General features: G+C 46.2%; 1 protein-coding gene across 7 annotated transcripts in view; it reads right to left on the bottom strand.

Annotated features, from left to right (window-relative positions):
* LOXL2 (lysyl oxidase like 2) overlaps positions 1–24944 on the bottom strand; it is a 60195-nt gene that overhangs the window by 33894 nt on the left and 1357 nt on the right. For 2 of the 7 annotated variants that reach the window (XR_005101582.1, XM_037371497.1), the window contains exons 1-4: positions 18749–18836; positions 9824–9951; positions 8145–8584; positions 5539–5714 (exon numbers count right to left, since the gene is read on the bottom strand). Coding sequence is in view for 6 of the 7 variants with exons in the window: in XM_037371497.1 (XP_037227394.1) it covers positions 5539–5714; positions 8145–8505 (537 nt within the window). In the remaining variant the exon portion in view is untranslated. Of the gene's footprint in view, positions 1–5538; positions 5715–7457; positions 7534–8144; positions 8585–9823; positions 9952–18748; positions 18905–24944 lie in introns of those variants that run through there. The other 5 variants (XM_037371501.1, XM_037371500.1, XM_037371499.1 and 2 more) reach the window with 4 other exon arrangements.

Raw genomic sequence — 24944 nt, 5'->3', positions numbered from 1 at the left:
CAACATATCATGCATTTATTGAAGAAAAATATTAAGGGTAGGAGTTAGTTGCTGTGGTCTTAAAATTGCTGGTCAACCCAGTAAGACAGTCGCAGGTTGGCCTGCGCTGTGTTTGGACAACACACTGTGGCTGCGGGAACTGCTTGAAAAAGCAGGGATGGCATTCCCTGCTCATGGTTTCATGAACACATATTAAATCATCTTGATTTCAGAGCTTCTGGCATCCTGCAAAGACTTAGGAAAACATTTGAGACCGTGCACACATTTAAACGGCAGGCTTTGGCATCGCGTAAAGGAACCTTAAGGCAGGTCCACACTACCCACCTGACCACTTCCAGACACTTGTGAACTGCAAGACAAGAAACAACCAACAGCCGCACCGCACCTTGTGCACTGACTTCATCCTTTCGTCCTGCTCTTTATACCTTTCATGTCAGGAGGAGGAGGAGCGTGGGTCGGTCCCCTAGATGCACAGATTCTGCTCTCAGCTCTTTTCCTTCATTTAGCTGTGCTGTCAGCACAAGGCCCCACGTGCTCAGAGATCTTTGGCTAAAGCAGCAGATTCCACTTGTTATATTTTACGAAGCTTGGATTATTGCAGTTCAGTGGATGTATTTATAGCACTTACTGTCTGTCCCTCCCAAACTGCATCACAATCGGCAACCAGTTTTTGCGTTCTCAGACACGCTTTGAGCACTTAAAACCAACATGACTAAACTTTTCCTTTCCCTGGAGCTCCCAAGACACCACTCACAAAGTGCCCACCACATTGTAAAGCCTCCAAGAGTTACCATTATGGATAAAGTGGGTAAGACTTTGGTTAGACCCAAGTTGTACAGCAAGCCACTAATGTGAATTAGAGTATGCCAAACACAGCTTTTACTCCAGGCTGTGACTAAAAGAGAAGGAATGCAAGCAAAAAATCAAACTCCGAGTTAAACAATGGTGTTATTTTAACAGCACCTTTGGCTCCATCATACTGGATGCGCAGATGCCTCTGTGGAGGATTGAAGCAAGGAGGTTCAGCACCAACATCCAGTTCCCATCCCAACGCGGCTGTGGCAGCCTCCACATTCACATGCAGTTACTGGGTTAAGCCACGCTCAGCCACACACTTGCAGCGCTTCCAAGCCCAGCTACTGCTTTTCTTTTTTTTTTTAAAAAAAAACCCACCCTTTTGGGGTAAACAGCTTACTCCCACAGAACTGGCATCTGTAGGGAGAGAGAGAGGATGCGATATCAGCAGGATACGTGCCCGCTTTCCCCCTCCTAACACCCCCAGAGGCAAAGGGGTAATAGCAAAGTCAAACCACGAGCCCTTCTCTCTCCATTAATGACAAACCGTCTGCGTATGTAGCATACACATACTTTAAAGTGGAGGGGGAAAAGCCCCTCTGGAAAATGCACTTGATGTCATCACGCTCAGGGCAGCACTGAACAGACACTGCCCTCCCAGCTTTGGGAAGGTGAGCAACCTTCAGTGTTTACGCAGCCACTGAGCTAAAGGGCCATCAGGCTAATTGTGACCCGCCAGCAGCCCACGAAAGGGCTGTCCTGCTACACACATTCATCACTCTCCAAGAAATAATCCTTTGAACAAGTCCCAAGGCTAAAAAGCTGCAGTGGCTGCAGCAAATAGCAAGCAAAACCGATGGGAGTTTCTCTGCCCTTCAGCAAGAGACTGATGGATTTCAGACCTGCCCCAACCTTGGTGCTGTTAGAAGAGTTAACCTCTTCCTGCCTGCCTCCTCCTTCTTACCACAGATCTTCCATCATCACCCACCCCAGAGGGAGATGCTTCACTGTGGCCGGCGACCAGCAACTTCTGTACAGAAGCAAGGGTCAGGCACTGCCCATTCCCAGCAGGGCAGGGAATGGAAAGGCTCAGGGATGGGAAGAGATGTGACATAACCCTCAAAATATGAACTGCGATAGGAAAAGATCTGTCTAAGCGCATTCATGCATAAGCCAAGTGGTTTATGGTGATGGAAAATTTCATCCTATACTGCTTATCTGCAGCATTTCCAAGCTGAGAAATGGATGTATGTACATTGTCCAATAAAAATAACTCTACCCCGAGGGGTATCACGTTGCTTTTAAAAGAGTGTGAACTCTTTGCCTGTCAGATTTTAGGATGCAAGGCCAGATTTGAGCAAATGTCCATTTGCACAGCCCCTCTGAGCTGGAGCCCTGTCAAAATGAAGTCAGATGTTGTCTTATGCCTACTGGCTTTCCGCGTTAAATCTTAGCAGCCCTTGGCAGCCTCAGAGAACTTAGCACTAAAGGGTCTAAGTCACTTTCTAAATGATGAATTTAAGATGGTCCAGCTGCCCCTGGCAGTGGGAACACACAGAGCTCCCTATTACAGGCAAAGGAAATCCAAAGGTGATGGCACGAGTTGGGCGATGGGTTAACCAGGCTGCACAACGCACGGATTTGCCCTGAACGCTTGCAACTTGCAACGGGGAAGCAGAACAAACCCGCTGCTCCTACCCCACCGCAACTTGCACCCTGACGCATGAACGTACACTGAAGTCAGCGCTCGCTCCTCTTAATCTGCTGGCTGTAAAAACCATCACTTTGCGACAGTTGGATTCATTTGGGAATCGTTACAGCTGTTGCAAACTGGTGTGGGAAAGCAACGCTGGAAGGTGTAATTGAATACATAAGCTCTGCGCATCATCTTAATCCAGGGCTATTTTAAGTAAAGCCTGGTTTTAAACCAAACTGAAATATCTTCCATTGGCATTCTCAGTGGGATTGTGCTGGTTTAGCTCTGTCAGTGCAATGCTGAAGCCAGTGGGACTGGTGGAGAGACCTGACCACAGCACTGCTGCTAAGTAAAAAATTCCAGGCCCCTCAACCACTGATCTCATTCCAAAGAGAAAACATCACTCCGGCAGGCTTTGGGCTACAGAATGCAGAACCCAGCAGCTTACAGAACGATGATGTTTCCTCCGATGAATGTGAGGCATGATATGCAGAATTCCCAGGCATGTTAGGAAGGGCAAAGACTTTCAACTTGCACTCACACAAGCCTTTTGACCTCCCTGTTTTGGAGTTTATGACCCTATGAGTAACCCTGCTCATCATCTTTGACTCAAACTATGTCACGCCAGCTGCTAATGAGATAAAGCAAAGATTAAGAAGAAGAGAAAAGCTGAGAGAGGGGAAAAGAGCTTAAAAATTTGACAACTAACTGTGACTGAAAAGTACTTTCACAGTGGCATCTTAAAAATTTATAGCACATCACCTTTAGCCTTAATCCTGCTGCAACAAAACCAGCAGAAAAAGAACCATTCAGCTGCCAGCGATCTTATAGGGATATAGGAAAAATCAACTTGGTTTTGCTGAGTTGAAGCAACGCTATGGTACTAAGTTGTTCATAAAATTCAGGCAGCAATAGGGAGGGGAGAAGCACACACACAGAAGGACGCAGAGAGCCAGGGCGACAGCAGTCACTGCCCAGAAAACACAACACTATTTTCTACTGTCAGGACAAAGTCACAGGGACAGCCAGGCTGACAGCTCGCAGTTTAGTGAGGGTACTTAAAAATAAAGCTATTCTTCTATGTTACTTTTTTCTCCCCACCAGTTCAGTGACTTTAGTCTCCAGTGCCCCTTAGCAATTGCTGTGAATGCTGTTCCTTGTCACACCAGTGGATGCCCTCGCTACCAGGACGTGGGGAACAGGACTTCCCTTACACCTATTTCTCCTGAGTGATCCCGTTGATGTGCCCAGGCTTCTGCTGCACGAACCGCTTCAATCTCATGATTCACTTCCCTTATCATATGTGAAGCTTAAGCACCCACACAGCACCAGCACGAGCTAACCCTCAATTACCCAATGTGTTCAATTCATTAGTCAAACTCCAGTGCTTAGCTAATGGAAAAGCAGAGCCCTCCAAAGCCTTTATGATTAATATCCGAAGCATCTCAGAATGAGGTGACCTCCGTCTAGACTAAAGCATCTTTTCTTCCAAGCCTCTGTTTTGAGGATTCACTGTGGCTTTGGGGAAGCGTGCATCTGCCAAAGCCATCACTGATGTTCCATGATCTCGTTTCATCCCCTGAGCAACAAGAGTGCAATTGACAGAGGCAGCTTGGGATCCCTCCGGAAAGCCTCCCTTCCCTCCTTAGCCAAGTGAAGCAAGACCAAGGCAAGGAAGAGAATTTCAGCTCTCAGATCTTCTACCTGCACCCTTGCACGGGAGACTTTCACGACAAAGTGCTGAATGCTGCCTGCTCAGCCATACAGTGTTCGCCCTAAAGCCTCAGCAGGGCCAGGAAAGGTTTGACCGAGCACATTATCTTCCCTTGTCAGGTACGCACGAACCTCCAGTGGAAAAATCTGGTAGAAGAAAATGCTGGAGGATCCTTTCTACATCAGCGACTATGAAATAACTGCTAGAATAATTTTGTTTTAAAGTGATAAAGAAGGCTGTACCCATTGTTTCAGATCATGAACAAAGACAGAATTCAGGCATGGAAACCGCACTGTGATACGCGATACCTCCTGGACTCCCTGTCTGCTTAAAATAAGATTTGACTGCGGTTCCTGGATAGGCTCTTTCGATAAATTTTGACCAAGGGCAACCACTGAATTCACATACTGAAACAGCAGGGCATCTGAAACAAGGGAGATGTTAGCTGAGTCACCACAAATACTTTCCAACCTGAAAAGCTGAAGGAAAGAAACCCACATTTTCCTTCTTTGAAGAGCTCAGTCCAGCTTCTTTCCAGCCCAGCATTCCCCCAAGTCTTTATTCTGCAGAAATCCAACAACTCCACTGGAAGGCGATTCAAACATTTTGCTTCTGTCATTTCCCCAAGAGTCTCAACCTCAGCCTAGCAGGCGAACCCAGCCACAACCCAGAACCTTTCCCCCAGGGACCAGCCCACGTTTTCCTCTCTTCAATTCCTTCCATCACTTCCAGTACTAATCCCCCATTCCCACAAATATTTCTATGCAGTTATCATGGTTACTTCATCACTGCTCAGCCAAACTGTGCAAAAATATCTTTACACCTTTCCTTACAAATTCACCCATTTCAAGCCATGGTTTTACGCCCTATTCCCCTCCAAATCCAACCCTACCTGATGAGCCCCCTGTGATAGCACAGGCCTCCAAATTGCTCCCAGTACCAAAAGGAGGCACCAGGGGAAAGAAAACTCAGTAATTTAGTACTATGAACTAATAAAGTTGCCCAGATGTAAGGTCTGTGAGTACAGCACACATCCCGTCTCTCCAGTTTCATTCTGAGAAATATAATAAACCAGTTTTCGATTTTGAAAATTGATTGCAGAACAGGAGTAATATATTTTTCCCCTTACTTACTCTTATGCTATAAAAAAAACCTTTCAAATTATTATTATTATATATAAAATGCTCTGAACAGCTGAAACTGAAATCTGAAAGTTGCACCTTTAGCCAGCATCTAGGACCACTGCCTGGGATAACCTGCAATGTGCAGTAGCAGACATCCCTGTCCACAGAAGGCTTTTGGATCAGCAGCTTGCAGTTTTAAGTACGTTTACCTCTATTTGGTTAAGCAATGAGTTGTCAAACTTGAAGCCAGGGATTCTCTTTTCACTGCAGACCACTCCCACGTCTTCGGTGTGTTTGCAGTCAGTTACTCCCCAGCCATTTGAAGTGCATGCTGCCAGGGTGGTCTCCTTGCCATTACAGTGGACATTGTCCATCCAAATTTTCCCTGAAGGGGAAAGAAAATAGAACTGAGACTCACAAAGAGGGTAAATCTAGATTGTACTGAAAGCAAGTAAGGCTGCTGTGCTCTTACTATGTCAGGGAAGAGATTACTGCTAAAATAAGCTTGAATACATCAGCTAAGGAACCCCAACGACCCACCTCAAGTGCTTGCTAACTGGAAACAGCTTTCCCTTATCTGCATGGTAATAAAAAAAAAAATAATACTCCCAGGCTGAAGCAGATCTCTGCTGCAATCCTGCTCACAGTGACAACTGACCTCCTCTGATGACAGCCACTTCAGAGCACGCAGTGTCACCGGGCCCTCTCGATTTGGCTGATTAGACTCTGCCCTCTAATCATACTCACCAAATCATTCCTTCTGTATTTACATCATTTCTCATTTACCAAATCCTCACTAAATCTCTTGTAGGAGATAGCTCCAAGTTTTGATTAAATGCCCTAACTTTTTGAAAGCACATTTTTGCAAAAGCTTGAACCAACCATTACTGATTGGAACCTCCTGTTATTTGGGTGCTCTTTGAAATCAAATTGCCAGATCCAGTTTTCAGACTGTAATTACCGTTTCCCCTCCAGCCAAAAGCATGTGCATGTGAGCATGCACGTGTACATCCATATATGCATTATCTTTTCTAAAAAATCAGGTCCCTCAGAACTCACTTCTAAGATGTGCAGACAACAACCAGTAAGTGTCACACCTCCAAAATTTAGGTCATGTTTTCCCAAGAGCAGCTGAGAGCAAAAGACCCAACAGCATCTCTGAGATTCCTTGTTTCAAAGTGGACGTTTTCTCTTTGGAAATGTGCTGGGCACAAGCCCCCCCCCCCCCCCCCCCCCCCCCCCCGATATGTGCCCCCTAAATTGCAGGGAGAAAAAGCCAACAAGCAATTGCCAGTTTTTAGGATACAAAATCTGAGAAGTCACACGTCTTTTGGACGGAAAGACTGCCCGACTTCAGAGCCACTAGGAGATTCTGTAGCTATTCCTCTTGGCTGTCCCAGCTTTGTTCCAGCAGCCCCAAAAAGTTCAGTTGGTTCATCACCAGACGATGGACCTGACAGCCCTCGCTGTGCTCCCCAGATGGGACAGCAGGAAGAGCTCCTGCAAAACCTGACTCTACAGTTGGAGGAAGGCACGATTTCCCCTGCGCGGGCTCTCTGCATCAGGATTTACCCAGCGCTATTCCGGCATCCAGAGGCCATTTACTCCCGTTATATCACGTGGCAGTGTTTTCGGTTTGTTTTCAAATGTCATGGCCTCTGTCTCGCTTGGAAATCTCCTGCTCTAGCTCAAGAGCCAAAATCCACAGCTTGGGACAACATTCAAGGTTTTGCATTTCAGTCAAGTCACTGCTAAGGTCCGCGTACTCTTTTACGGGCAAGTTTATAGGTGTGAGTACTAACAAGAGGTGCTAAGTAACAGACATACAGCACGTTTATCCCTGCTGCAGTGGAAATAACCTGTGAGTTACATCAACAGTGTGCCAGGCTTCAGTGTTTGCAGAAAAAATTCTCCGTAGGTCAACATTTAACAGCGTATCAAAAGACGACAATTAAATCTGTTGGGTTTTACACTATTACAGAGCTATTCTCTCTCAAGCGCTGTGATTTGAAGAATTCGTTGCTATAACACACAAACAGTCACCTTTCAAAAGTATTTGTTCGGCACAGATTTGCGAATGAGGTGCAATAAGGTGCTACCCGCAACCGTCCACACGTCCATCACGTACCGTTTCCAAGATGAAGAAAGCTCGTACAATTGGGGGTGTGCGCGTGTGTGAATAGCTTTTCCCCACCAGGAACAGCCTAAGAGGGTCCAAGAGAATTATTATATAGTCCTATATAGGACACGAAGCGTGCATGCTCCTTTGGGGTTTTTCAGGCTAGTCTGCGTTGCGGAAAATGAGGCATGTATTTCTAGAGAGGCTAACAGGGGAAAAGGAAGATTTCTATAGCACCACGTAGGCAGCTTGTTTGGAGCCCAGACAGTTCAGAGGAAAAAAAGAATAGGAAGAAGGAGCACTTAGAGGCCCTGTTTGACTCGCTGCAAGGCAATGGAGGCATGAACAGAGAAACAGACCATCTATCTATGCGTTACACTTACTACAGTTTTCCTTTTGGACTAGCTGCTGTAGAGCCTCCTACCCTTGCCCACCACCACCTGCTCCCCAGCACCCCCTGCCAGAGTCCACACACCACAGTCTGGTCCCTCAGCACTTTATCTCATCATTCCTTAACTTGTTTCAGTCAAAACGAGCAAAGACCTATTATTTAAACTGCTTAATCTAACGGGATCTTGCTTTAAAGAGGCATTGCTTCACCTGGAAGCAATTTCAGTTACATTTGCAGGAATTATCACTCAAATTGGGAGTTGGAGAGACAGCTAGCGCAATACCACTGCTCTGGAGTTCCCTTACCTTCTCCTTTTCCATACTTGGAGCTGGGTAGCCAAGACACTGCCTCCACGTAGCCCAGCTCCCTGCAGACCACGTGCGCAGCATGGATGGAGAAGTCATCGTCGCACACTGTGCCCCACTCGCCACTGTAAAACACCTCCACTCTGCCTTCGTTGTGTTTTCTCTTCTGCCCTGCGAGCCGCAGCTGGATCTTGGGAACATTTGCTGGTCTCTGTGGGGGCTGGTACACTTGTGGGGGTGGCTCAGGGTAACCGGGGAGGTAGGGCCAGTGTTCATACTGGGCAAAGCCCAGCGGGCTCAGGGAGATGAAGAACAGCATGATGAAACAGTGGTTATGGGTAAAACCCAGGAATCTTTCCATTTTCAGTGCTCACAGCTCTCAGAGCCAAATCCTCTGCTAGCAGCTGCCAGTCAGTGCAGGTAGGTGCTGGGTGGCTGTCCTGAAATGAAAGAAAAGTTTGAGTAAGCCTTGGCAGTGACACGGACTTTATATATCTTGCTCCAGCAGGGAATAAAGCTGTAGTGGAGACAATGTCCACTGCTGCCTGCGAAAACCAAACTCAAGTAAATTACCTCTTGTGGGATGGACAAACAAACCGAAACAAAACAAAACAAAACAAAACAAGAGAAAAAAAAGAATAAAACAAACCCATCAAAACCATCTGTAATTTTAGATCAACTTACCAAATAGTTTCAGCTGGAAAATATTTTTTTCCAGGGCAAAATTCTACAGGTTGCAAGTGCTAGCAACTGATTTTCCCATTTCTCTGCAAATCCAGCAGTTCAGTGGCTCCAGCAAGCTACGGCAAGCCTTGATTCAAATCCTACCAAGCCAGAACCGAACCATTTTTCTCCCATACCTCCTTCAATTAAGAAGCCAAACCCATCACTCAGACAGTGGAAAACCAGGAGGGTAATGAAATATATTACAACATGGTCAGAAATGAGGTATTTATATTGAAAACGCTTTTCCCAATACGATGATAAAAGACTTATTTCCATCACTGCATGTCCGGTTTCATCCGTAGAGAATCCACAAACGTTATTGTACACAGACACTCTGCAGAATTAGGCTTGGCTAACCTTGTCTGTCTGGTGGAGTACTGGAGTTTCCAGCTTTTGGTTACTAAGTCTGGATAGGGACTTACTTGTCATACAAGCGCTACATCCTTAAAGGAGCATTTAAGGTGTGAACCAGCAACTTTTTGACTCATTAATTTCATCCAGATGCTGTGCAAAATTTAAATCCTGGTCCTTTTCTGCCCGCTTCCCACTCACATACACACATTCAGGCACCCAGCACATGGAGCTGGTCAAGCAGCACATGTGGGGGTGAGGATTCAATAGTTTCCAAATGAAGCAATGCCAGAGCGCAGTGGGAAAAAAGCTCCCCAGCCCTTTAAAGCTCCATTATTTCCTGGCAGCCACTAAAGGGGAGGGAAAAGGGGAAAGACTTGGCTCCAAAATCAGATGTCTAGAAAGTAAAAGCCTCCAGTATTTTTGCTAGGTCTTAGGTATTCCTAAAAAATAACCAGAAGATCACATAGACTGGTATGAAGACACAGCGAAACACATCAAGCAGCCTTTCGAGCTGCTTAATGAAGAGATCTATCAGAAATCCCAGGCAAGGAGCCTGAAATTCAAGAGACATCAGTTCAAACCTCAGCTGGGGCACTGACCTGCTGCGTGACCTCAGGCAGGCCACTGCCAGGGCTGTGCCTCAGTTTCCCCTTGCGTTAAACAGGGCTGGTGAACGTCAGCTTCCTACTGAAGCGCTTTGAGACCTGGGGGGGTGAAAGGCATTCGCCTACGGAACAGACAAAGGACACAGAAGCACGTGGGTTAAAAGCCTAGCATCGGACAGCAGGGGAAGAAACAGAAAAGCAAAGGGAGACTTTACAGCAGGTCTAACTAAATCAGGGCAGGAGGGAATATGCAGCAAAAAAAAAAAAATAATCTTGGAAAATAAACATTTGGTTTCAAGGAACCACATCCTTTCACGCGGATTTCACAAGACTGAGATTTTTAAATTTTCATCAGGCATTCAGAGAAATACTGCTATGGAAACAAGGTATTTCTCCATTTTTTGCAGGCCAGGTGGTAAGGCTGAGAGAGAGAGAGGAGTAAAACAAGTCCTGCCCCACGTCAGAGGGGAAGAAAGGAAATACAACTGCTTTCACAAGGCTGCTCCCTCCAGCAGCAAACGAAGTAAATGCAGTTGATGGGCAGGATACATGTGTTCTGTAAAAATAAAAGGGTCCTAAGTCAAAGCACATTAGTACTAGTCAGACATGCCTGACTTCAATACCTACCAGCACTGGTTTCAAAAGAAACCTCTTAACAATGTTTTTCATGGATACGAGATGGTGTTTAGCCCAGAGGATAAACACATGGGCAGTGCAATTGTCATGAACAGTATAAAAAAAATAACAAATTCGAGTAACCCCCTTGGATCACAAGAGAAGAATAACATATGTTAGTTATAAGTAAAAATATGGAAGGGGGGGTGGCTAACTTCAAGCCCAGCAGAACCGCAAGCCTAGCGCTCTTCAGAAAAATCTGGTTTTCAGTTTTAATCTTCCTTAAACATCTGTTTTGACCTGCTTCGTTTTATGTGGCCGTTGTTTCTTGCTACTGCATAAACTGGATTTTAAAAGCCCTAGCAAATACTAACCAAAACCTAAGCTGGATCGAAACGATCTCTCTCCAAAAACTAAGATGAGGAGTAGCAGGGCCCTGACTTAACTGAAAGCTACACGCTTGGGTTTCTGAAGTCATGACAGCTTTCCCATGGCTGTCCCACACACACAAGAATGCAGCGCTCTGTTTATATACTGCTCGGACCTTCCGAAGGATCTGGACGGCCTCGCTGTGTAGCAGGCAGCCCCACGAAGCATACTGGAGGGGGCAAAGGCAGATAACATGTGGTGAGTAGCCTTACAGTCAAGTCCTGAGGGACCTCTAGCTCTCCAGAAATAAGAAGGCATGTCAGTGTAATTAACAGAATATGCCAAATTCCCCTCTAGGTTACAGTTTTGTTTTATGATACTCCAGAAACCTCAAGAGTAAACGAAGTCAGTAGATGTTACAGGAGGAAAGGATGGACAAACACAGTGTGTAACCAGCAAGTCAGCGTGTTTCACTCATCCTCCTCGTGCCAAGGCAAACAATGACCAGCGGTCAGCTCTGCACTCAGGTTATTAGGGGTCTTTCATGATCCGAGGCCAAGGAATAGCTAAAAGCTGTGCGACTCCAGTTTCCAGGACTGCTTTCTACTCAAACCAGAGCTCTTGAGTCATTTTACTGAAGGATTTCAGCCAAAAGACACAACAATTTGGGGAAACCATTCAGAGACAGGATGTAATAGTTACCAGCTGAAAGCGGTACTCCCTGAAGTGTTAATTATTAAAGCAGACAGACCACTGCAAGATGCCAGAGCCTTTCAAAAAGTCACAGCACTGGGAGACCTCATGGTCCATGGGCAGCTGTAGGGGAGGGAGAGTCACAACAGACTTCCAGTTACTTTAATTGATAACAAGATTAGCCAGAGAGATACTAATTTAGATTATAGTAAATACAGTAGGTGTAATTTTCACTCTTGGCAAAGCTTTGCAGAGTCAGACACCGCAGGAGCCCCAAGACTCCAAAAGGCAACTGCAGGCAGCTTTGCTTTTGTTCCCCAAAAGCTTAGAGACTTTGGAGTCAGGTGAGACTAAGAAAAACCAGCATTTACCACAGAACTGAAGAAAACCTGCTGAGGGAGGATAAGGTTGCCCGAGAGCCCCCTGCTCCACAGAGGGGACCGTGACTAGCAAAAAGGAATTTTAACAAGCCTCTCTGAGCACAAGCCCAAACCTCCACTAAGGAAAATGACTCGGGGCACACGCATTTCGAGCTCAGGTCATACAGCATAATAGCTCATCTTTGTCAGGATCCTGCAAGGATCAGGAGGGGATCCTCAAGGGCCCAGGGGAAGGTACTGGAAAAACATTCAGAAATCACCCTTCTAGTCCTTTTCCACCTGTGGAAGCAAATCGTGGAGGAATTCTCCATACGATTAGAACAGCAGCAATCCTACATGCTCACAAGACAGCACTGCAGTGTGCACTAGCAACCGCAGCCCGCTTTTCCTGCAGGTCGTATTACCACCCGCTTCAAAATAGTTACACGTTCAAACATTAAGAGACAAAGCTTTCACAGTGTTTGCATCGCCCCAAAATAAAACCTTCCACACCCAGAGGTCTTGTTTATTGAGGCGCTTAAGAGAAACTATTCAGACTAAGTCACGACGTCAGGAAAAGCAGAATCCAGTGGAATTTGAACGGAGGCATGTTTTAGTCTTTCCACAAGATGCAGCAGCCCAGGTAGAATGAAGAAGCTTCAGGAGCCCAGCAGCATCCAGGGAAGCCACCCAACACTGCAGTGCTGAAAAGGGCGCTCAGCTTTCTGTCCCCTGTCAGGATCAGGAGGGACAACAGGGAGTTATGGCACCAGAGAGGCTCAGGCACCTTCTGGCCGAGGCATCCATCCATACCACCCAGGCCAGTTTTCACTGGGAGGCAAGACGAGCAGGAGCTGGTCTAGAGGATTGATAAAGCAGCACAGAAAATTTTACACCACTTCTTTCAGTCCACAGCACATCAGCCACATGCTGTTGTGTCTTTCCTGGCTCTTCCTCAAATCTCTCTCCTTAGCTCCAAGACATGAGTTTTTCTGCATTTATCAAAGGTGATGATCACTGCTTTTCAATTAGAGCACTGACAATTCAGCAACAGACTCACTCGAGCATTTAAAGAAGCAAACATAGACAGTATCTCAGATAGGAGCCAACTCCATGCACACATTTATGGCAGCATCCTTGTAAGCCACAACAACGTAAGGAGAATATTTAAGTAAACCCACTCCTCTGTTGCTGTGACCAAGATTTGGGCACCTTTTTTCCCCCCCTCAAGTCTAAAAGAAATCTGAACTCCCTAAGAACAAATCTAGGCATAGATTTTTCAGGATGTTTTGTTTCTGCTGGCTACTCCCTTTATTGTAGGGCTCATTCCTCCCCTCACACCCTCTCTTTAATAGCCTCCAGATTTATTGGTGACGTAATCCTGAAAGTATATATTTTGGTCTCCCCATTCAAAAGAATCCAAGACAGAACATTAAAAACCTATTGAATAAAGTCAGTGGGAGAAGCCAGGAAAATACTCCAGGTCTCCTGGCTCTCCATCCTGTACTTCAGGCCATAAGATGATTCTCCACCACCACATTAACATGTCATTTAAGGCTTTAAGGCATACTCCTGCTAGCTGCTGACTCAGCCCTTTTCAGGACTCAAGTCTTGAAGGGAACAGATAGGCAGAGGCTTGCAAGGAAACAACAGTTCCATTTAAAAGTAATATTGAGCTCTTACTTCTTCAGAGACTTCACCTGGTGAAACTAATAGGCTATTCATCCTCCCCAATCAAAAGCTTGCTCCTACCAGCCAGGATCCCTTTTTTAATTTCACCAAATCATCCAAACAATAGATCTGCTCAGACAAAGACAGGAACACCGGCTTTCCTGCTCCCATCCTTACCCAGACAAGAGAAGTTAAGTCTGGAGTGGTTCAGTTGAGTCCTTTGTGACTGGAGATCCAGCAAGGCTCCGTCTGGCTTGGCATCCGTCAGCAGGAAGAGACAATTAGTGCTCTGACCACTGCTGGCACGCCTGGGGCTCGGCCAGGAGCACCAAACGGTTGGCGTTCAGCCACTTGAAACGGTGTCCTGCGTTTCCAGTTCCCTGCCCCATCGCCCAAAGTGCATTCCTCGGGCACGCTCACGCATCCCGCAGCAGGCACGGCCACGGACAGGACTTCTCGCTACTCCGACCAGCACACGGGCAATTCATGCTGGGCCCCTCTCCAGGGCTATTAAAGCGAACAGAAACGCTACCGCTCGCTTGGGTAAGAGCTCACAGACATTCTGCCGTTGTTCCAAGAGACTCAGCCCTGCCACAGGCACTAGGGCTAATGCTTTCATAGATTAACGCCCCCCGGATTATTACCTTGGTATAAACCACGAATGAGACCCCTCTCCTTCACACTCTTAAAGTGCTAAGTAAGCCATAAAGGTCTCTGGCAGGACCAGATACACCGAGCAACGGCAATAAATCCAAATCTACAGCAGAGACCCATTAGCTCCAGGAACAACATCAGGCCAGTACCTACCTCAGTGGATAAGGAGCCCTGGAGAAGACCACATGGCCCCCATGAAACCCCACTGCATGGCAGGAAACCATCAGAATAGACTGACTGAGGTGACCAGAAAAATCACCATCACGCTTAAACCCCTTCCGAGAAATCCCCCCCGACACCTTTTGGATTGGCTTCAGCATAACTGAACCTGCCTTGGAGAAGAGCAGAACAGCATGGGCTTGATAACAAAACTTGTGTACGAAGTTCTGGGGCTGGGATGGCCTCCTCAGGGACTATATGCCACCCTGCTACCCCTGCTGGATCAGGCGAGTCCCTCCTGGTGTCAGCACACAGCCACTTTTAGGAGACAGCAAAGGCTAAGGCAATCTAGAAAGCGTGCTGAAGGTGGAAGTTGAATGACCGAAGGCAGCTGAAACGCTGCTGGGGACACCCGAAGCACAGACTGAAGTTTCTTCGCTAAAAGGCTGTATAGGATTCAAGGCAGAGCCCAGAACAAGCAGGGCAGCAGAAATCATTTCAGGGTAATGTTCTGACACGTTACAAATGCAGCAACTCTGCAAACCAGAAGGATGGCAATATTATCCACTAGTGACCACTCAGAGAAGCATGTTTCTTCTGGGTTTCTCTTCACAGTGGAAGAGAAAAGAACCCGTGCCTATTAGCCAGCGCCACCGAATTGTTGCTGTTTGCTCGTCCCTTTCACTCAGACTCCCTGGAGCTCTCCAATTAGTGCAGGGTTTTCCCTCCCTGGAGCTCTCCAATTAGTGCAGGGTTTTCCCAAGTTGCTTCAGAGAGCTATCACTGCTCAGGAACCGAAGCCTGCTACCAGGGAGCTGAGAACTACCTTACAAAAGCAAATTTGACATTATTGCTAGCGGGCCAAGGGCAAATTCAACAGTTATTTACATCAGGGAAGCTACCAAATGCAATTTGCTTTTTCTAGTCTGTTGCGATGCTGAAGGGAAAGACAGCAGAGTCCCAGTGTGCCCTCTTGCAGCAGAGGTAAAGTTACACAGTCCAAAGCTACAGACTTGCCACGACTTTCCCAGCCACAAGATCTCGCTCGAGAGAGAAACAACATTAGTAAATAATCACTAAAGAACTTGATGGCCTCTGCTTCCCATTCAAACATACCTACATACCTGCCCACTTTTTTTATTTCCTCCCAAAATCTTACTGAAGTATGTACTACCTGGAACAGAAAACAGTTTGGAGGGTCTGCCAGCTGGTGAGGCGAAACTACGACAGACAGCACTTTGAACAGACAGCAAGAAAGAGATGTATATAGCCCAGGAACGTATGTTGTTTGCCATCACTTGCTATTGAAGCTAGACAAAAGAGAAGCTCTGATGGATAGACACACTAGTCAGGAGAGTAGGAAAGAAAAGGCACTTCGCTTGTTTTTCCTTTTAAAAGACAGCCAAATCTAACAACAGAAAAAACAAGTGTTTGTGGGAATTGCCTAACCAAAGCCCTTCGCATCACTGTTTGATTAGATCTATGAGATCCAAATGTTTAGAAATATGTTGCTCTCCAAAGTTGCAAGGACACAGCAGATTTTGCAGGGCAAAACACCCAGAGCCATGGTCAGCATGTTTCAGGCTCAGCTGCACGCTTCTTACAGCTTCCCAACCCAGGCTGTGGCCTCTTCTCAGATCTGCTTCTTCAACTGAAGCAAATTGCATTTGATTTCAGTTGTAGCCCCTCGACACATTCATTTTTCTTAGGAGGCTAAAAAAGCTTGCCTGGGGATCAGATGGACACATGCAGCATCTTCTCTCCATGCCATGGCTGGATCCAAATACGCTTCATTTTGGGAAGTTCTTTATTTTCCTTATCTCTTCCCCTTGCCTGGTGTCGGTGTTGGGAGAATGAAGACAAAGAGAGATGTGAACCATGACAACTCTCAGGCTCCTGGCCAGCCCAGCTGGCTGTTCCACAGACCTTGTGCCGTGCTCTTAATAGGAAACAGCACTTCTTTCCAAATATACCACTAAGACAATTAGACAGAAAAAGTGATTTTTTTGAACCTAGGAGTAGAAATTCTTTAATTTGCAGCTAGTGGATCCGACTATGATGGCCAAGCACTCTGTAGTTAGTAAAACCAGCAGTGGCAACCAAAGCTGTAGGATTCAACTTCTCTTTTCATCAAACACACACAGTTAGTTCACGACATACACAAATAGTTCATGAATAGAGACCCTACAAAAAGGTACCACACTGAAATCCACAGATGACACACACACTTACAGAACCAGGACACATGTGCAAGGCCTAAGTTTGAAAAGTTTTAGCAACTACTACATATCCTCCAAGGAGGAGGTGCCCTTCCTACCTGTGTAATGCTGTCTTAATTAACACAGCCTAACCCATCAGCAGAGCAATGCAAGACAGGTTGACTTCAGAACAGCACGTTATTATTCCTATAAAGTATCCCTTGAAACAACAAACTTCCACCAGCATTACTACAGGTAAGGAGCAGGATTTTTCCTCCTCAGTGCGCGTATTTGCAGACATTCATAGTAAACATGTATCTGCACACATCTGCTCTCCCAGAACATTTCACACAAAGTGTTTCGCTAACCATCTGATGGGTAGATCTGCTCAATCATTCCATCCACCAGAGCTGTGATCTCTAAGAAAGGACATTGTTGTGTTTTTAAAGAGCACCAAGAATGATACGAAACAGTTCAGGAGGAGAAAGAAGACTAAAATAAACAGAAAAGCAAGAAACAGAAAAAACCAGAAGAGAAATCAGCAGTACAGTAAGGTAAAGACAATGAACTTGGGAGCCAACTATTAAAAAAAAATCCAGTGAGCATTGCTAGGTGTGCATTTTGGGGGCTCTGCTTAACTTGCAAAAGGACAGAACTTTCAGCAAAGTGCATGGCTTCTCTATCAAATCACCCTGCTGAAGACAAAGGCATTTTCCTCTACTACATCACCAGCACTCTCTTCAATCTTGGTGGCTTTTCCAAGCTGCTAAAACTTTCTTAAAGGTTTTTCTGAAGAACTCCTGCCCCAGCACTCACAAAGCACCACACTGGATTTGACTGGAGAGCACACCACCTCTTGAGCCCCATCACCGCCTGCCTGAAGTATTAAACCTCACATCACTAACCCATTTTTGGAGGTGCTTTCCTGCACTTAGAACTAGGATCACATGGAATTCCTTCCTGCAGCCACAAGCATCCAGCACACCACGCTGAAGACGTGGTTTCTCCCTATATGCTTTGCTATTACAGTAGTTCATGCTAATATTTCACTTTATGTTTTCTAACTGCTCTCTAGCTTCCAACCGAGGAAATTCCACCACTGTGGGTGGTTCAATACTGATGAAATGAAAACTGGCAAGCAGGAGCCCTAAAGCAATTATTTCAGCCCCTATTCAGTACAAATATGAAAGCACTGCAATGTCATCTTTATGAACTGATTATAGAGATGCTAAATAGTTTTCCTACTACGCTCTCAGATATCTGAACTCTGATCTTTCTCTACAGTTTAAACTATCTTGGTCTTTAGGTCTTTTTTTACCCACACACAGTAAACAACAAAAATTAATCTAAAAGAAGGCAGAGTTATTCGTGTGCATGCTGAAGAATCAGAACTCAGCCTGGGCTCTGTTCATTGCAGAGAGGAACAGCCCATGTTTCTGTGCTGCAGCTTCTCAGGTGGATACCACTGCCTATCCTAGAGTCATCCTGGAAACGACTGTGATTACTGCAGGATAAAACAGCCTAAAAAAAGCTGCCGGTAGGCTGAGGGTTCTTTGCAAGGGGCTGCAAATCCCAAGCAATGACCGCAGAAAAGTTTCTCAACTAGGGACGTAACTGTTTTGCGTCTTCTGCCAGTGGGAAACGTCTGCACTGAAGCCTTTTCCTCTGAAAGAGCACAATTACTCCGAGAGGAGAATTTAAACTGCTTCTGAAGTTTAGCTGGTAACATTTACACAATGTTGATGGCATGTACTGTAGCTTTCTGGTTTAAATCAAGCATATTTTAATAATATTACAGAATATGCATTGCCTAAACTTGTAGACAGTTTGCAACATGTCTTTTTTATTTCATCTGTGCATGCCTGTGAGCAAGCAAGGGGGTGCGGGGGGGAACATCTTTAACTTGGTCACAACATCTTTGCAACATGACACAGATACTGTGTCATCCCACCCCTACCAAACCAAGTCTCAGGGGACAGGAATGAGAAGAAACCTTCTTCCCAGCCTCTATGCCTAAACATCAGACTTCAAAACAAACTGAGAGGAGAGAAAGAGAATACATTCAGAGCGAAGAAGTGAAATCAAACTTTCAGCCCCGAAGCAAGAGAGGGTTAGAAACGCTTAAACTAATTCATCAGCCCCTTCATCTCTAGCAATAATGTCACTGTTCTGGCTTGCAGTCTCGGCAGGATGGCGTTTACCTTGGAGTTAGTGGTAGGCTGTGCCGGGGGTGACCTCTGTCTCCTTGTGCCTCATGAAGTTCTTTCTTCTGGACTGAGCGCGCTGTCCGAGTGGTCCCCTCTGCGCCGGAAAATATCCTGCAGCCCGAGAAATATGCTGCAAGAAGCTGCTGCTTCCTGGCAAATTTCACTAGTTAGTCAAGCAAACCCCTCCCAAGACCCAGCCCCCTTTAGCCTCAGCTCACAGCGGTGATATCATGGGCTTGTCTTGTAATCTGAGCAGAAGGACTGCGAACAGAAAAAAAAGAAATAGGGGGGAAAATCTGGCCAGAGTTGCAGGGAAGGAGATGGATTAGGAACAGGAAAGCTTTCTCTGAGAACAAATACTAAGAATCGCATCAATACCCATGTTAATTAATACCGTGTGATTGCAGTTTTTAAGCACCCCGGTTTGATTCAGAGCCTCACAGCGCTAAGCACCCTACAAAGACAGAGGGGCGCAGGGTCTTATAGCACAGCATCTTCAAACTTACACCCCTTTTGTGTAGGCTGCGGAGTTTGCATCTCCCCAGCTATTCAAGCTATCACCCACCTTAACCTTTCAGCATCCAGCAACTGCTTTTCTAGCTGCTGGATATTCTTACAGCTTGTAACTACAGCAGCACAAACCGAGCCACGTAACGTACCAACCAGCTAGGACTGCAGCAACAGTTACCCCATACTCCTTGACGGAGTCCTGAGGAGTAACCAGAGAGTAAAAACAATTCTTCATTAAAAACCAACACACCAAACAAAAATCCCAACCTCTGCCGTGTCAGAAAATTCAGAGCATCTGTGGTGGAAACAGCTTGCAGTGAAACAGTAACAGTGGTCTGAGCTAGCTGAAATAGCTCCTCTATCAAGAAGCAGCTCCACTAATTAGACGTTATTTCGAGGCAACTGTAAACTTTGCAATCTTTTCAGCTAGAGGGGGGCTGTGTTTTTAAAACTGTCCTTCTTTTCATTTTTCATTTCATAGGATTTTAATGCATCATAACAATTCTGTTCGCTTCCATTTTCCGTAATCAGGAAAATAACAAGACAACAGTGACTTTCAAACCTCTATTACAGAGCAGACCTTGAAATTTAGTCTTCTGACCCGATTTTGGACAGCAGCACATTCTGAAGTGTCAGCATTTCCCAAAGAATGGAAATTTATTTTCTCACCAGCTTTGACCTTGGGTATTTAAATCTACGTTCAATGGGTTTTTCAGACAACTCACTAGGAAGTCGATAGGCACAGAAAGAAGAGTAGGTATTCCTAAAGGCAACCTTTCGAAGGAATATCCCCATTTTTTTCAGTATATTCATATTTGTAAAGGACTTTCTAAGAACCCCTTCCCTAGCACAGGACTGCTGCCTATAGCATACTCTTCTAGGTTAGTCCTGCCTGGTTTCACATCAATTCTCAAATTAATTCTACTAATTATTTTGAAAAGTTCAAGTGCTTAATCCACATCTCCGGATACATTTCCAGCAGCGTAAATTTCCAGCAAACCAAACCCTACAAGAACACGTCTGTCATCAGACTTCTCCCTGTTCCCAGGCTTTTCATCGCTTCCTGAAGACAGTTTCCCCACACCAAGTAACGCTTGCTTCCCGCTCGGAGCACAACTCCGTTTTCTCAACCCCAACCACAGGAAAAGCGGCACAGATTCTCAGCCCCAGCTGCTCTGGCACTGACATGCGGAGCTCCCCCACGCTCTGATGCCATCTTTTAACAGAAAGGGATATTGCACTGAAGTGGGCATCGACACAAAAGGAAATTACAACATGCTGGAAGCAGCAAGGAAGCTAGTTTGGAAGCATAATGCAGCCCTGAATAATTTAAGCATGGTCACAGCTCTTCACTGAATGAACTGACAATACCAGAGAAGCTCCACAAGAGACTGTCAGGTCTTCAGCACAAAGCCTCCCTTACGCTCCGTTTCACAAACTCCACGTGAAGTGCTCTGGGCCAGAACCGAGGGTTCAGCCCAGCACAAGAACAGCCCCATTCCCGGCATAGCAGGCTTCTGGGATGATCCCACCCAGAGCAGACTATACCATATCGGCAGAGCGATGCATTCTCATCAGTTGGCAAAGCTTCCCACAGGGCAGTCCCCCAGCATCAATCGTGGTGTTAAAGAAGGGGGGGAAAAAAATAAATTAGAGAGACAACAGTTGTTTCTTGGTGTGATATAAAGAATATCAAGATGTCAGGATAATTGCCTTCTCGTACCTAGCAGAGGTCTAAAAGAAAGCGGGAGAGGGACTCTTTACGAGGGTGTGTAGTGACAGGACAAGGAGGAATGGCTTTAAACTGAGAGAGGGTAGATCTAGACAAGATATTAGGAAGAAATTCTTTGCTTGAGGGCAGTGAGGTGGTGGGACAGGCTGCCCAGAGCAACTGTGTGTGCCCCATCCCTGGCAGTGCCCAGGGCCAGGCCGGAAGGGGCTGGGAGCACCCTGGGCTAGTGGGAGGGGTCCCTGCCTGTGGCTGGGGAAGCAGAACAAGGCAATTTTAAGGTCCCTTCCAACCCGTTCCACAATTCTATGACTTACACCCAGGATGCCGCTGAAACAGAGCTTGGCTCTTCTTCCCAGGGAAGCCAGCAGGAGCAGTAAGCAGCAGCAGGTTTTGCACGCTAGACCACAGTGTCCTAATTCTCCTGTACCAGGTGGGAATGCCCATAAAAGAGGTGAAATGCTGCAAATTGCAATTATCATCTACGGCTATCAGCAGAGCACCACCTGGTGGGTCCTGCCTGGCCAGACTCTCCTTGATGGGTCTTGGGGACATCAGGAAAAAAAAAAAAAAAAATGTGTCACAGCAGAAATTCCACAAAGCAGAGCTATTTCAGACTGGCAGGAAGCTGGAAGCAGTTTGGCCAGAGGAAGGAATGTGTGAGCGTCTGCCGAACGGGGCATGGAGAAACATGACAGCCTGCCGGAGGAATGTTTGCCGAATGCCCGGGTCGGGTAAGGATACAAGCAGCGAATGCCATGAAGGCTTCCAGCTGATGGAAGAGCTTGCTGGTTGCATAAAATAAAACATTCAGCAGAAATTCAGCAAAGCTCTTCAAGGTAACACGCTGGATTCAGGGAATTTGCTGCCCCCTTCATATTGCAGCTGGTTAAGACCAAAAGCAAAGCACCTAGAAAAAAAAAAATATTAGAAAAACTTTCAAAAACCGTATAGTCTACAGAAAAGAAATGCTGCTCCAACTGGATCTGCACCATCTGATCATGCAAAGAGGCAACCAGGGAAACCACTTGCCAGGCCCACCAGCCATCCTATCGGCTCTCAACCTATTTAACTGTCACCTCATTGCTCTTTGGGCTCTGTGGAGTTTGCTGCCCTTCACCAGGAGGGAAACACAGATCTACCACCCCATAGCTCACCTTCTTCTCCCCAGCAGCAATCTTTCAGCTTCTTCCACCCAAGGGGCAAAGCTGCACCCTTGTAGGCAGCAATACCACTGCTACGAGTGGGCACTGATATTCTGCATTCACTGACTCTACACATGATGGATATTTTCATGCAAAGTATTTGTACAAGTACCAGCTACAGCTGAATCCGTCTCTTGGCCACACACACAGCCACCATTTCAGGTCCACATCCCTTCCCTACATGTTTTCTTCTGCATCTGCCTCCAGGACACGCCTTGCCATATGGACAAGTCAAGACTGGTTTTGACCAAGTAGTCACAGTCATGGTCCATGCTCCCAAAAATTAGGTACGCGCTATTAGGTTCTATAATCTCTCTTCTCCAATTTTCAGTTCTTTTAAAAAGGGAAGGCTCATTGCCTCCCCAAACCTTGTGTTTTCACCCTGTAGACTCTTTGGAGCCGCAGGTCGACTTGACCTTTCAAATTCACAGAGCAGATACACTAAGCTCCGTAAAGGTTCCTCCGCACAGAGATGATCTAGGCGATACCCAAAGCACGGAAGGACTCGACTGCTATGGAAGAGTGTTACTGACTCGTGGCAATTTTCACACCAATTGGCTCCAGTGGAAAGTTCCAGCAACAGGTGATTGGAGAGCTAGATCCCTGCTCTGGAGCTCAGAGCATGGCTAACAAACACCAGTGATTCTGGAGAAGTAGGTCTATGCTTCCCTCAAGGCATAAACCAATTTATGTAATATGTTTAATCCCTACTGGAATTCCTATAATTGCCACATCAGGAGCGTGGTAGTGACTGAATTGACCTCCCAGACCATGACCCCCTGCTCTTTGGTTACTGCTAGTTGCTGTTGAAAGGACGACAAACTTGCATTGCTTCTTATCAGGGAGAGACCCTTGCATGACACAGCTCATTTGCAGCCAGCAAAACGAGGTTTGTTTTCTCTAAAAAACAACCTCAGTCCTTTGAGATCTCTCTTTCTCTCCCTCTGCATGTGTTCTAGTGTAATGGTCAATGCAATGCAGACAATGACATCATGCTCACTTTCCACCACCCGCTTGATTTTCCACACTATGCAGAGTCACCCCCTCAAATCCTCTCAGGCCTCCTAACTTCTCAGCCTTGCAACTCAAATTAGCTCACTAAGGCACAGCTGACCTCAACGTTCTACAAAAACATTCCGAAACAAGATCTCTGCTCAAGTCCAGACTCTTAACGAATGGCCCATGGGAACAGAAGCGCACACCAGACTCGTAGAAGATCTATGGTAGACCCACATCTTCCAGCTCTCAGCTTGACGCATCATCTAGAGAGTAACACACCTTCAACATCTATTAACTACAGCTACCTCTGAGCAACCGAAGGGCTCATACACCAGGGTGGGTGAAAACCTGAAGCTCCAAGAAATATTTGAGGCAGATATACTTCTGCAGCAAGCACAGGGGCTCAGGGGGGATGGCTGTTCTTGTACGCAACAGCAACTGTTCCTTCTCAGTCCCAAGCAGTTTGAACAGTAGAGCAGCACATACATCTTCCTTGTATTTCTCTTTAACCTTTCAGGAAATATGCCGGGGGGAGGCCAGTTAGTACTGAAAACTTCCAACTGGAATGTGAGCTTCTGGATTTCCTAGGCCAAGGAAGACGCAGGCACAAGGCACTTTGCAAGTCCTTTTTCATTCTCTATCTCTAAGAGCAATTACTCAGAGATCCTAGCTGTCTTTGAGCGCTGATTCAAGGAGTCAGCTGTTGAAAGGCAACTTCCCCCAAGCAATCTCCTGACAAAATGCAGGTGGCATACAGCATCTCCCTCCTGCAGGCACCAACATCCATCCCCATACACACAGGCTCCTGACAGATTCCCTCTGTGCAACTCAGCCATCTGGGAGATGAGTATAGAAGGGTGCAAACAAAGTTTTGCCCCCCATCCTCCCCCCCCAAAAAAAAAAAAAGTGGAAAGAGTGAGATCTCTAGAAAAGGAGTTTGAGAAATCCAGCTTCACCCATGTGAGGTAATGACAACACCGTGGGAAAGCAGCACGAGCTAAGCCCACACATGCAGTGAAATAACTCGCACGCTAAAAATCTGGGAAAGAGGGAAAAAAAATAATATCTGCGAAAGTTTTGTCTTATCCTGCGGGATGACGGAGGTCCTGGAGGCTTACCATCCCCTCCCACTAGATGGCAAGAGTCCCCCTCCTACCAGCAGAGCCCCTGCACACACTGACCTTGTGTCCAGGGGGTCAAGAGCCAGAGGGGGGACTTCTTGCCCTGAAGGGCACTGAGCAGATAGAATTGGCCTCCCATCCCGTCTGCCAGGGTTTATTTTGCTGCGATTGAGAAAGCTATGTCCAAGAGAAAGGAAGAAGAGGGGAGGAATTGGAAGAGAATTAAGCCGTTTGGTTATAAAAGGGGGAGGATGCTCAAGAACACAGCATACCGGTCTCCATTACGCCCAGGCAAATGCAGCAAATCCCTCTTCATCCTTAAAAGGCATTATGGAAACATCTGTTTTAACATCTTTTGTGCTGATTCACTGTGACAGGCCAAAGAACATGTCCTAACAAGGACAGTCTCTGCTAGTGGTTCTGTTCTTACGCAGAAACTTGAACAATTAGTTCAAGGACAGAGACTCCAGTTGCTGAATTTGCAAGAGGGCTCGCTGCAAGGCCAGGACGTGGGATGCAGGAGTGAGGAACAGTAGCAGGAGGGAACTGCTACGTAGGAGATGCACTACACACTCTTTTGTTAACACCCTTCACATCTACGTGATCAGCTAGGAGCTAAGAACTCT

This window comes from Falco rusticolus, chromosome 20, assembly GCF_015220075.1.
Source record: "Falco rusticolus isolate bFalRus1 chromosome 20, bFalRus1.pri, whole genome shotgun sequence".
In the NCBI taxonomy this organism is placed as follows: domain Eukaryota; kingdom Metazoa; phylum Chordata; class Aves; order Falconiformes; family Falconidae; genus Falco; species Falco rusticolus.
Note: the sequence above shows the minus strand (reverse complement) of the source record. Positions and strands in the feature narration are given on the sequence as shown.